The sequence below is a fragment of the Taudactylus pleione genome, unplaced genomic scaffold (genome assembly GCF_031769625.1).
Source record: "Taudactylus pleione unplaced genomic scaffold, aTauple2 ptg000113l, whole genome shotgun sequence".
In the NCBI taxonomy this organism is placed as follows: domain Eukaryota; kingdom Metazoa; phylum Chordata; class Amphibia; order Anura; family Myobatrachidae; genus Taudactylus; species Taudactylus pleione.
In genome coordinates, this window is record NW_028284515.1 from 13,598,665 (window position 1) to 13,612,804 (window position 14,140).

Below are 14,140 nucleotides of genomic sequence, written 5' to 3' on the forward strand. Positions count from 1 at the left end.
GGCCGGCTCCAGGGGTCTGAGCACCCTGTGTCGGCCCGTTACGATGCGCCCTGTAATCGCTCGTGGCTTCTTGACCTCATTACCATAAGCCATGCCCCCTAAGTGACGTTATTAGGAGGCGTGCCCGCATGGCACGCCTCCAAATAGCGTCAGGCTGGGGGTAAAGGCCAGCCCTCCGTCACTGGCTGGGCTTCCCCCAGCCCTCTCCCGTCAGTGGATGGATGCCGCGCATGCGCGCGCTGCATTCATTCACACTCCGTGGGTCCGGCACTGCTGCGGTGGTGGGGGTCCCCAACCTGCCTATTTGACCACCCGCGGGCCACTTCGGCCCACGGGTGGAACAGCGGGACAGTACTGTCCCGCTGAAATCGGGATGTTGGGGAGGGGTGCGCCCTCTATGGGTGGCGTCCCTGTGCGACTGCATCGGACGAACACCCCGAGAGCCGGCCCTGGTTTATGGCCATCAGTAGAGCTGGTATGGAGTGGGCCAAGCAAGAAAGGGCTTTTGGGGCATGTTAAAGGGTGCTCCCTGGCGCTGGGGGTAGAGAAAAAAAACAGTCCAAGGCTCTCTGCCATCGATGGCAAAACTATTGACCATTGGTGGCAAACCATCAATAGTCATTAACATTTGATGGTTGCCGGCCATCCCTAATACAGAGTGGGGGAGGCTAGATCAGAACGCAGTGCACCTGCGGCCGGCTTATAAAAAATATCACAAATTTACCAACTGCCAGCAGCTGCAGCGGGGCGGGCCCCTACAAGCTTTGGGCCCTTAGGCAACTGCCCAATGGAAAAGATGGCCCTGACTACATGATAGGATTGTTGAACTAATAATCCATAATAATAATCAGAGTTTGCTCAGAGAGAGTGAGCTGGTGTATGCAGAATAAGATACACTGCAGCTGGAACTCGCACATATAATAAGGACTTTGGACACTTCTAGTACTGTTTGTGACATGAGAGCCTTCAGCAGGGTCAGATGCAGCAGTTTATGGCCGGAGTTCGCCCTGCAGCTCAGGGTTCTCTCCTCCCACTCTGTACCCATGATCAGGGCCCTGGTTCCCGCTGCGTCTAAGCTGTGTGTGTCCCGCTGCTGCAGCCGCCCCATGTCTGCCGTCTCCCTGCAACTCTCCCCAGATCGCTGCCTCTTTGATGCCCCCCTGAGGCTCCGGGCTTCCGGTCTGATCCCCGGGCAGGACGTCACCCTCCAGACCGCTGTGACCGATGAAGGAGGGGAGATCTTCTCATCCCTCGCCCGCTATAAAGCTGGGAGCAGCGGGGAGCTGGACCTTACCCGCAGTCCGGCTCTGGAGGGCGGGAGCTTCACCGGCATAGAGCCCGAGGGCCCCCTGTGGACCCTGGAGCCCCGCACTGCCTTTAGGAGACTGGTGAAGAAAGATGTGGAGACCCCGTTCCAGCTGCGCTTCTCCCTGCACCAGGACCACGGAGCGCCCGGGCCCCTCCTGGCGTCAGCCGCCCAGGAGAGGAGCTTCATGGGGGAAGGGGTTACCCGGGTCCCTGTGCGGGAGGGGAGAGTACGGGGCAGCCTGTTCCTCCCACCCGGTGAGTATGAGATGGGCCAACAGAAATGCAGCGGTGACTGTTCCTATAGTATCATCATCATACTGTACTACTACAGCTATAGGGGACCTGGAAGTGGAAAGATCCCCCTTCAGTTTCTGTACCCTGACGTCATCAGTTACTGTCTAACGTCATTCCCTACCATCCACATGGGCACAGGGGGAATATAATCTTGTGGCGAGCGAAGCGAACCACCGTGGCCGAAGAGTGGTGAGCAAAGCGAGCCCACGAGGGGACACACTTTTTCTTTTTTTGGTGGACTGTATGGGCAGGAAACCGCACTTCCGCCCTGTCTGACGTCACTTTCAGGTACACCGTAACTGATGACGTCAGGGTACAGAACCTAGAGGGAATCTAGGAGATCAATGCAGATATTACAGGCAGGGGGCGGGGCCAAAATGATGACCCCAATCTGCGGGAGTTTCTCAGGTTATCACGGGGGGGTCGGAGGCATGTCTGCCTTTCCGGGGGGCAATCGGGAGGGTAGGCAAGTATGCCTTTACAGGAAGCACTTGATACCCCATATCCACCAAAATCCTGGGTCAAACCTGGGATTTGAAACACTGTTCCAAGCCGGGTCAGACTTTGGATTTACCCCATTTCCATTGCGGCGCCGACCCGGGAATATCACCGGACGGCGCCGTTCACACTGCACACAGGTGCAGTGCCGGCGCTTACATACCTCCCAACATGACTCCAGGAGGGACACAATGCTCTGGTCCTGGACTTCCCTGGTAAGAGGTGGGGCTGCAGCGCAGTTCAAAATTCAAATAGGAGACACACACCAACTGTCATTTCACACACTGCCAAACATCACTGGCTGGGACTCACTGGCAGTTGGTGTGACTCCCCTATTTGAGTTTTGGACAGCACCACCTCTGGAGCCGAATCATAAATTACCAGGGAAGTCCAGGACCAGAGGGGAGGGGGTCCTTTCCAGGGGGGGTGTCATACGGGAAGCAGCTGCATCGGGGAGACAGGCAGGGAGATGCACACACTAAATCGCTGTCTTTACCGGCAACTCCTGCAATTCAGTCGACCCTTCTGAATGCAACAAGCTGGGACGATGTATCAGTGCATTTGCACACCTTGCTTATGAATGTGGTGTACATGTACAGTAAAATTAATATTTCACCAGAATACGTACATAAGAATATGCTATTCTCCCATATTTATACATCCATTTAGTGGAAAATCCTTATGCTTTACATAAAAATCATATTTATTTTTGGAATATGCGCACACCAAATGCCTTTTAGAATCAGCCAGAGAACTGCAGACAATTTTCAGTGAATCTACCTGTGTTATTATTCCTGTCTCCCTTATTCCCCACCGGTAACTCTGATGCTGTCTATTTACGTACAGACACATTGAGTGCTGTTTTGCATCATATTCTCCTCTCCTGACTCCTCATTGCTGCTGCTTCTTCTTACCCTAGCGAGTCCCTCTGCACCAAAGGATTGTATTAATCTGAAGGGCATCATCTATCTGTACAGTAACATGAGTGAATGAAATCCTCAAACTGGAAAATAATAATCAGGAGAGGAGTTTTGACCTTGGCTTAGTATGAGATAATATACAGTAAACCTTAGGAGAGTAACGTGATGTGTTTGGTCTCCTATGTAGGGCTTGGCCCATTTCCTGCCATTATGGACCTTTATGGAACAGGTGGAGGTCTCGTAGAACACAGAGCCAGCCTGTTGGCCAGCCATGGCTTCCTAACTATGGCTCTGGCATATTTTGATTATGACGACCTCCCAAACAACCTTGGTGGGCTTCACTTGAATTACTTCAGAGACGCATTGGAGTTCCTAATGCATCACCCAAAGGTATTTTTGTACTTAAGGTTCATAGATTTGATCATCTGTCCTCCATCTCATAGGTTTCATTTGTATTAACTAGTTTTCTAAATTAGAGTCCTAGGTGTTTGTATTACAGAACTTTTAATAAAGAAGCTGAACTGGGTACATAATGCTCTGCATTTAAAAAAAACCTAAACTGTAGTTTTACCGTTGTCACAACAAAACAGCAAGCATCTTGGTATATACCTAGCATACTGTATTCACGTCTATTGATGTAATACAGTGATCACAATAATAACTGCCTCCTTACATGTTCACCTATTGTCCCTCTTAATCTGAGTACACACTTAAGCGACCCAGGTGTCGTCCGGCCAACTGTGCGGGCGATCTGGTAAGCTATACACACTTACCAATTGGCGCTCAATGTTTCTTACAATTAAGTGTTGCTAAGAGGCAAAATAACAAAATACTCTTTGTGGGGCACTCTTAAATGAAATAGAAAAAGATACAAAAAAATATATAATTGATGATATAAATATTAAAACTTTTAATTGAAAAACCATATATAAAAAGCGTTAGCTAGTGCCACTGTAGTTTAAAAAATATAATTAAATTATCACATAATAATTTTTATTTTTTTAAATATAGTCAATAATGACAGCATATAAATATATACGGCGAAAATTGTAGCATTCCCTACTAATAATAAGCTGATTAATGGGTGTCTAGCTTATTCCATATTCGCTATTAATCTGTCTCAATAATGTTAAATTACAAATAGACTTAATGCTATAGCAATCAGAGACAGCAATATCAAATGTACACTTACATATGTATATCTGCCTTGTTATATCATTCAAATGTCCAAATACTACTGTAATTCTGGAGGTAGTGATCAAAGAGTAAGTATCTTATCCACATGATAATAATCAAAGTACATGCATAATTAGTCCATCAGGAACGTTTCCCAAGAGCAGGAAAATGTTTGGAATTAACACTTGAGGTAATTTAGTTTCAATCTAGGGGTACTTTTATGATCTTAGTCAAGTCAGTTCATATTCAGCATTATGATTAGAAAATTGTACTTCTGATAAAGACTCAAAACATTTTATATAGGGTCAATCCACATAGAGGTTGAGTCTCCCATATCCAAATATTCCAAAATACGGAATATTCCGAAATACGGAATTATTTTGGCATGACAGATAGTGAAACCTTTGTTTTCTGTTCAATGTACACAAACTTTGTTTAAGGCACAAAATTATTAAAATAATTGTATAAAATAAACTTCAGGCTGTGTGAATAAGGTGTACATGAAACATAAATTAATTTCATGTATGTACACAAAATTTATTTGAGCCACAAAATTAATAAACATATTGTATAAAATTACCTGCAGACTGTGTGTATAAGGTGTATATAATACATAAAATCATTCTGTGTTTAGATTAGGGTCCTATTAACAAGATATCTCATTATAGTATGAAATTATTATTAATAATTATAGTATGGAATTATTATATTATATATAATATTATATTATTATAGTATGGAATTATTCCAAAATAAGGAATATTCCGATATCCAAATTACCCCTGGTCCCAAGCATTTTGGATATGGGAGACTCAACCTGTATAATCAACATATCTTTGTTCTGCAGCATTTAAAAATCTACATGCATCTCATAGAGATTCTCAAAACATTTTGTATAGGGTCAATCCACTGTGCATATAGCCAACATGTCTTTATTTCTGCAGTATTTGAGGCGATAAATTTCATATCCAACAAAGAACATATGAAAGCCTATAGTGAGATTGAGTCTCCATGAGAAGGATAGGGGAATATAGGAAAGCCCAGGGAGCAAGCTGCATCTCACCACTTCTACTTTCCCTTGTCTATGAATATCGAACAAGGGATGAGAGAGTGGTGCATGCAAACCCTAGGGAAACAACAGATAGACGCTTCTGCGACGAGGCAAAACGCGCGTCCACCCGATGGGTTTGCCCGTCACTAGCGACCGAGCAGACACTCCACTTGCAGCCTGACCAGGAGATCCATGTGTCCGGAGGTATCTTTTCTATTCTTCTCAACACGCGCTCTCATCTCAGCAGAAGCCAGCGCTCACCTCTGCAATGCTGGCTGGTAACAGGTCAGACGCGGCTGTGAGCCGAGACAGCAGAAGCGTCTATCTGTGGTTTCCCTAGAGTTTACATGCACCGCCTGGTACTTTGGGGTCTATTTACTAAGCCTTGGATGGAGATAAAGTACCAACCAACCAGCTTCCAACTGTCAGTTTTCAAACCAGGCCTGTGGCATGGCAGTTAGGATCTGATTGGCTGGTACTTAGTAAATAGACCCCTTTATCTCTCTCCAACATTTGATAATCCTCCCCCCATAGCCCTGGTTGATAGCAGCCAAGACCACATTAGGCAAAATATTTTGAAACAGAAAACAAATATGTCCGCGCTCGTTTTGGCCCATATTATACACTAGCAGCTGCGTGGAATTATTATTGCCATACGTGTATGCAAACTGAAAGACAATTGTTTTTGTTCAGCTGCATAGAAGATTGATCTGTATCATCTTCATCGGTGTCTTATACACTGTCCATGCAGTTGGACTAATTTACTAATTTCATGTTAAAAATCACCTGTTTGGAAGTGAGAACAGACAATGATTAGGTTGGTAAGGGCGCTGTTAATTGTGCACCAGTTTTCAAAAATATCTTCCATTGTTCGAAGCTTGTTTGTTCTAAACAACATTATTATATGAGTGTGGTGTAGTAGACTTCAAATAAAACATAGGAAGCAAAGACAAAAGGGTAACTATTATTTTTAAGCTGGGGGTGAATCTAATTCACGAATGAAATGCTATTCCTCTCATCTAATCCATTTACTTCATCTCTCAGGGAAATTATGTAAGAGACTTGTGTGGTAGAAGAAAATAAGAATTTGTAGAGGATGACTGACGCTCTCCATAATGTTGTTCTAGGTAAACAAACAAGGACGTATTGGGGTCATAGGCCTTTCTAAAGGTGCTGAACTGGCCATCACCCTGGCAGCCTTCTTTCCAGAGATCAAGGCAGTTGTCAGTGTCTCTGGCTGCAATGCCAACACTTTTGCCCCTTTGCCATGTGATGGTTTTGTGCTTCCAAGCCTGGGGTTCAACGGTGAGAAGGTCAAGTTCACAGAAGCTGGTGAATTGGATTTTTCAGAGTCCATGGATGATCCTATGGACCCAGCAAACAGAGAGTGCCTCATTCCAGCCGAGAGATCCTCTGCTGCCTTCCTGCTGTTTTCTGGGCTGGACGACAAGAACTGGCCCAGTGCATCGTATAGCAAACAGCTGGTTGCACGTCTCGTTGAGCACAAGAAGGATGTGGAAGCTTATTACTATCCAGGAGCTGGCCACATCTTGGAACCTCCTTATTTTCCTCTATGCAAAGCTTCCAACCACAAGTTATTGGGTATGCCAATGTTGTGGGGAGGCCAGCTGAAAGCACATGCCAAAGCTCAGGATGATGTATGGAAAAAGATCCAAGCATTTTTCTCCAAGCACCTGAAAGATAATGCCATCCAGAGCCACCTGTAGGCTCTTCCTTGGTTTTATGGAAATTGCATACCTTGCTATAGAGCTATATTTCCATCTAAAGTCAGTGTAAAGTCCAGGACTTAAGAGAAATGAAAATCCAATGTTGACACTCTAAAAAGGAGTGGGAAAAAATTACTAGTAATATAGGTAATATACTTTCAAATTGTAGTGGTACTTGATACCAAAAATCACCGGGGTATTCAATGGTGAACGCCTAACTACTCAGATGTGACCTGGGGTAATCGGAAGTCTTCAACAGTGGGAATTGTGGTCTAATATTTTGTGCTCCGACTGATATTTCAGGACGTTATTTCCTATAATAAAATAGACCAATAGTGCCTTTACATTGTATGTGGCCTTTCCCTTGGATGGTCAGAAATAGATAAATTTACCTTTAAAAATGTTTCTATTTATGTATTGATTTAAGGATAATTGTGTAATGTTGAAAGTCACCGTCTGTAATGTGTTTTAATAGTGCTAATGCATATGTCGGCAAAATATACCGGTATTAAAATGTATGCAACAATGATGACATAGTGGAAGCTAGTGTATAACAGCACTGCTTAGATTTTATTACACAGGAAGATGGATTTCATGTTTCCACAAGCTCTGGGGATTCTTAGTAGAGACAAAAGTGAGTACAGTCCCCATTTATACGTTACAAAAATGGCTCACATCAGGAAGCCTTATCAAGAAAGCAAGTTTTGTAATTCTCTTCTACGTTAATTTAAATATATTATCTAGGTGTATATATAACTGGTAGGATAATTGTCTTCTGAAAAAACTGTCCCTGGTGTGTGTCTGTGTATCGTATCTGTGGTAGGGTAAGTGTCACTGGGGACAGAGGGCTCGATCCAGGCCCGCTCTCTAGATGCGTACGCTCGCTACCAGTATATCCAAAGTGACGGCAAGGCAGGCGATCGCACGGCAAGGCATAAGCACCCCCACTATGTCTTGGCGTGCGATCACCCTGTGTATGCAGACGCCCACCAGCCTGTCTTAAGACGCCACTAGCGTACGTCATCTCCAGGAAGTGTATGCAACCATCAGGACATCGGGTACCATCAGAAGCAAACACAGCGCTTGAGTTTGACTATACCCTACGGCAAGCACTGCGAGCGCTTCTGTGTAAAATTCAACCAGGTGACATGTACTATGACGCTGCCTGTTATTTATGCACGCCTCTGAAATGGCGTTAAGACTCTCAGGCACTCCTGCGTTCGCACCTCCACTCCGCCATTTCTAGTGGCCTGCCCATGTTACCAACTACAAACTGCTTGACCTGTCCCTCATTCAGCTGGACTGTATGCTGGGCGAGAGTACGCTTCCCGATCGCTCGGACTAGTTTGCGCACTGCTATGCATACGCATGCGCACATTGCAAAACTTCGAACGCTTGCTAGCGAACGGGTCTGAATCGAGCCCAGAGGCCGATGTGTCTGAATAGAATTTTCTGATTATTGGTGCTATTTAGATTGAGGGGAAGATGTACTAAGCCTTGGAGAGAGAGAAAGTGTGAACCAATCAGCTCCTAAAGGCCATTACACTGGTTTTATTAATCTTGATGCCTTTTGTACTTTAGATTAAAATTAGATAAAGTGAATACAATATCTCTGACTTATAATGGGATATGCCAAAAAATAGCTGCAAAATCACTTTTCTCAAATGTGCACACAAACTGATTCCATTACCTGTTCTGATTTTATATTTATCATTAAACTAGAACTTAATCTAGAATAGAATAAAAAGGCATCATGCAACATTCAGACATGTTCATTATATATAAACGGGAAGTAGGTCTACATTTGACATTGTTTGATTTTTACCTCACGGCAAGTCTGTTATGTCAGCCATTTTAGGCTTCAAGAGGCTTCCTGTTTGCCTACCTATTCGAGAACACTGCTAGCAGCTCTTTTAAATAAGGCATTTATATGCAGTGCTCTTTAAATGAACTAGACTGTCAGGTGTTATTTTTTCTGTTTTTGGATGTGGATTAATAAACCTACAATATGTATAAATATTTGGGACCATTCAGATAGCAAACAGTGATGGAATGTGATGGGACATGTATATTTACTACTATGTAAAAACGCTTTAGAAATCTATTTTACTTGTGTTACTCTTTGATGAATCTAGAATAGTGGGTTGAAATTTTAAATACAATCGGGTGCATACATTTTGGGACATTAACAGAATTTTCATATTTTGGCCTCTATTCACCACCACAATGGCTTTGAAATGAAACAAACAAGATGTGCTTTAACTGCAGACTTTCAGATTTAATTTGAGGGTAATTACATCCAAATCAGGTGAACAGTGTATAGTGTTCCCTCTAGCTCCAGCGGCAGGCAGGGCGCGGCCAAAAAGGGGGTGTGGTTATGAAAAGAGGGCGTGTCTATAAGACGCGTCCCCTTTTCGTCATACTTGGGGGCGTGCCCGGCGCTTACGGACATGCCGGGCAGCCCCCAAGCACTGCAGAAAGGGAGAATAGATGCCGGGCGCATGCGCCCGGCTTCTATTCTCCGGCGGTGACCGGGTCACCGCATGTTTGTCCACCCACAGGACACTTCGTCCCGCGGGTGAGAACGGCTCCCGCAGGCTGTTAGGGAAGGGCGCTTTTTGCCCTCCTCCTGGAGGGCAGGGTGCCTTTTGCCCTCCAGAAGGAGGGCAGGGCGCCGCGCCCTGCTAAAACAGCCTAGCGGGAACGCTAAGTGTAGGAATTACAAAATTGTTTCTATATGTGCCTCCCACTTTTTAAGGGGCCAAAAGTAATGGGACTATCAACTCAAAAGCTATTTCATGGACAGGTGTGGGCTATGCTCTCGTTATTTCATTATCAATTAAGCAGGTAAAAGGTCTGGAGTTGATTCTAGGTGTGACATTTGCATTTGGAATCAGTTGCTGTCGACTGTCAATATGAGATCCAAAGAGCTGTCACTATCAGTGAAGCAAGCCATCATTAGGCTGAAAAATCAAACCATACCCATCAGAGAGATAGCAAAAACATTAGGTGTGGCCAAATCAACTGTTTGGAACATTCTTAAAAAGAAAGAACACACCGGAGAGCTCAGCAACACCAAAAGACCCGGAAGACCACGGAAAACAACTGTGGTGGATGACAGAAGAATTATTTCCCTGGTGAAGAAAAACCCCTTCACAACAGTTGGCCAAATCAAGAACACTCTCCAGGAGGTAGGTGTATATTTGTCAAAGTCAACAATCAAGAGAAGACTTCACAAGAGTGAATATAGAGGGTTCACCACAAGATGTAAACCATGTATGAGCCACAAAAACAGGAAGACCAGATTAGAGTTTGCCAAACAACATCTAAAAAGCCATTACAGTTCTGGAACAACATCCTATGGACAGATGAGACAAACATCAACTTGTACCAGAGTGATGAGAAGAGAAGAGTATGGAGAAGGAAAGGAACTGCTCATGATCCAAAACATACCACCTCATCAGTGAAGCATGGTGGTGGTAGTGTCATGGCGTGGGCATGTATGGCTGCCAATTGAACTGGTTCCCTTGTATTTATTGATGATGTGACTGCTGACAAAAGCAGCAGAATGAATTCTGAAGTGTTTAGGGCAATATTATATGCTCATATTCAGTCAAATGCTTCAGAACTCATTGGACGGTGCTTCACAGTGCAAATGGACAATGACCCGAAGCATACTGCAAAAGCAACCAAAGAGTTTTTTAAGGCTAAAAAGTGGAATGTTATGCAATGGCCAAGTCTATCCCCTGACCTGAATCCGATTGAGCATGCATTTCACTTGATGAAGACAAAACTGAAGGGAAAATGCCCCAAGAACAAGCAGGAACTGAAGACATTTGCAATAGAGGCCTGGCAGAGCATCACCAGGGATGAAACCCAGCGTGTGGTGATGTCTATGCGTTCCAGACTTCAGGCTGTAATTGCCTGCAAAGGATTTGCTACAAAGTATTAAAAAGTGAAAGTTAGATTTAGGATTATTTAGTTTGTCCCATTACTTTTGGCCCCTTTAAAAAGTGGGAGGCACATATAGAAACCGTTGTATTCCTACACCGTTCACCTGATTTGGATGTAATTACCGTCAAATTAAATCTGAAAATTCTGTCAATGTCCCAATATTTATGCACCTGACTGTATGTCCTATATGTTTGTTTTTCCACTAAAAAAAAGGTTATTTCTACTTCAGGGTCCATAGGGGGTCCACAGGGTTGACCTTGGGGGTATAGGTTGGGAACCAAATCCGGGCACCACGCAGTTAAAGCTTTTAGCTCCCAGGATGCACTTGGGTCCACTCTCCCTATAACCCCACCCCCCAGCCAGAGGCACCTCAGTTTAAGTTGGTGCCCGGCCGGAGTTGGGTCACCGTTACTGCAGGGGGCTGCTTAGCAGCCCCTAAGCTTAAAAGAGTTTTATTTTATTATTTTTTACTACTCTTCAGAGCGGCAGCATCAGACTGTCCAATGGACGTCTGAGCTGCCGCTCCTACACCCCGCCGGCGCTGCGACGCCAGTACAGATCTGGGGATCGCAGCGGGACCCCAGAGTCTGTACTAGCCGGGCTCTGGAGGAATCCCTGGGCTGCTGCCGGATCGACAGGGACAGGTAAGTCGCGTGGTCACCGCTTGCGGTGATCCACGTGTGAATATGCAGCCTAATGCCTCCGGTCTCTGGGGACAGACCGGAGGCGCTAGCGGTGGCGGCGGGCTCCCCCTCCATGGAGGCATACCCCGCGTGTCCACAGCCCACCAGGGATTATAGCGGCAGCGGGAGCCGGCATCCCGGGGGGTTAATTGCTAGCCAGGGGAGGAAGCCTTCCCTGTCTAGCGGCTCCTCCCCTCAGCTCAGCGCGCCTTTCAATACTACAGTCTGGCGTCGCTGAGCTGCTTTCTCCGCGAGCCACGCTTCTTCTGAGGTCTCCAGTGGCCATTTTCTCTCTGTGGTGCTGCAGAACTCTTAGGATGTCAGTGAGCCCAGTCCCCCTGCGTACCTGGCCATTTTGGGTGAGTGTACACAGCGCTATAGCCTTCCCAGACACTGAATCTAGGCAGTTGAATGTAGCGACATTGTGCAGTATATTATATGTCATGCTTATGTATGTATATATATTTTTCTGCATTGTATGTGACTTATTCTAGTGCTGACTGTCTGCTTTTTCTCTCACCTGTCAGTGTATATCTATCCCTTTTCTTTATCTGCCCTAATACAGGTGTACCTGGGGTGGTTCTGAGACCTCACATATATATATTTGTTAATATCTGTGAGGTTTGTCACATACTGTTGCGTGCTGCACGTTGCCATATTTTAGATGGAACTGTGAGTTGCATACGCTTATAATGGGTCCCTGCAGCTAATCTTAGCGTCAATCAGGACCGGTATGGCGCTGCTTAATATTTCCGTCAAGATAGTCAGATATATCTGACCAGGAGATTGCACACGATACTGCACCCATTATTGCTATCCTGCAAGTCATAGCCTGCAGGAATTAGTGCAGAGGATTTTAACTCAGAAAGGTTTATGTATGCAGCACCATCTGGTGCGGGGCCCCTTGCATGACCCCCTTAAAGGGCGGTTTATTTCTCAGGATCCTCTCCTTTGAGGATCGCCGGGCGGGCCCCATTGTCGTCACTCGCTTGGAGTTACTTCACCATACTGCCCTTTTGAACTCGGGGTATCTCGCAATTTCTTGCAATTTACCCCTGTGCAACAGACTGTCGCTCCCCGCCGGGGTTTTTCACAGTACATGAATTACCTCCGATATCACATCGGTCTGTCATTCCCCTTGCAGGGATTACCACAACGGCCACCCTGGTGGATGTCGTTTTATACGAAATACTAATTGGCGTGATATACGCTCTGTGGTTACTGACCAGTGGCTCTGCCGTGAACTGGATGGTATATTCGGCTCTTTCCCTCTCACATGGGGGGAGCCGATTTCAAGTATTATTATCCCTGCTTTGGGGCTGGTAGCCAGGTTCATTCTGGATATAGAGAATGTCGATCCTGCACCTGTATCATACATCTCCCGTTTTCTGCCCAGCGGGTGGATCTCATAGCGGGAGTCTGGCTGTCGCCACATACGAGGAGTCACAAAGGCCTCCTGTTTCCCATTCGCTGAGGGTCCTCACAAGTAATGGAAATCCCCTTCTGGGATGGATTTGTATGTTAATCATCGGGTTACAGGCATTAATACGCCTCCCATCCCGGCCTGGACGGATTTTACGGATCCGTAGGTGGTAACTTTGCCTGAAATCAATGTACTCGTTTTCAGGGCCTGTTGCCCGTCCTACCATGGCCATCGCATGGTGATGCTTTTGTGACGTTTTTCCCCTCCAACACGTCTGAGGTTCAAATATCTTTTGCCGCTCACATAAAATATGCAGTGGTCATATGTGGGATTACCTCATGGGATGCCGGTCTTCTAACTTTCAGGGTTTCGGCGGCGTCTGTATCCGCCGCAGTACCCTATGGCTGCGTTATGGGAAAGCAGAGGTGCACACTCCTTCCATGGGGAAGATCTTGTTTGGTCCTGACCTTGACAAGATCGTTGCATCATTGGCAGTATCACTAATGGGGAGATACCGTCTTTAGCTACTCCCACTACATTCGGACTAACTCTGTTAAGTCTTTTTGTCCTCAGGGTCAGCCTAAAGGCCTGTTTTTTCCTAGGCTGTCGGCCTCCATGGGGGCCACCATATCCAGTACCGAGCAGTCCTGGACTTCCGGACGACCCTGTTTCTACACCTGAGGATATACCCTCAGCCTGACGGGACAGGTCTACATCTGGGGAATTTCCAGAGTGAGGTACTGATTCTCAACGGCCTCTCATTGCTCAGGCAGCCTCCTCACAGGCATTGTTACACGGGCCCTTCTTCAGACCTGATCAGGGCCTTACAATCCCAGAAAGCTATACAGTCTTTGTGGTAAGCAGAGCTATTTCGGCCAACCTCACTATCTCAGTGAGGGACTGGTTGTTCTACTTTCTTTCTGGGGCGGTGACCGACTGGTCCTCATTTGCCTATACTCTGTCTGAAATCCCTGAATCAGATTCCAACGGTGCCTGGACTCAGGTGGAATCGTCCATGCTCCATCATCCGACGTTTGGAACCTGGGGATTTTAGGGTATATCTGAGTATTCAGGATACGTACCTACGGGTACGTACAGAGCCCTCT

The 14,140-nt window shown here is 45.8% G+C and overlaps 1 protein-coding gene across 1 annotated transcript; it reads left to right on the top strand.

The window, feature by feature from the left end:
- The first annotated feature begins 982 nt into the window (after positions 1-982).
- LOC148525106 (acyl-coenzyme A thioesterase 1-like) lies at positions 983-7,501 on the top strand. The gene is made up of 3 exons (XM_088471329.1): positions 983-1,563; positions 3,208-3,410; positions 6,375-7,501. Exons 1-3 carry the CDS (start codon positions 1,044-1,046, stop codon positions 6,972-6,974), a joined length of 1,323 nt encoding a protein of 440 aa, XP_088327455.1. The 5' UTR covers positions 983-1,043; the 3' UTR covers positions 6,975-7,501.
- Positions 7,502-14,140: the final 6,639 nt, after the last annotated feature.

Bases quoted from the DNA above. Each gene is read 5' to 3' on its own strand.
- LOC148525106 (XM_088471329.1), top strand. From the start codon at position 1,044: ATGATCAGGGCCCTGGTTCCCGCTGCGTCTAAGCTGTGTGTGTCCCGC. The intron at 1,564-3,207 runs GTGAGTATGAGA...TCTCCTATGTAG, and splicing joins CAGCCTGTTCCTCCCACCCG to GGCTTGGCCCATTTCCTGCC. The intron at 3,411-6,374 runs GTATTTTTGTAC...ATGTTGTTCTAG, and splicing joins TCCTAATGCATCACCCAAAG to GTAAACAAACAAGGACGTAT.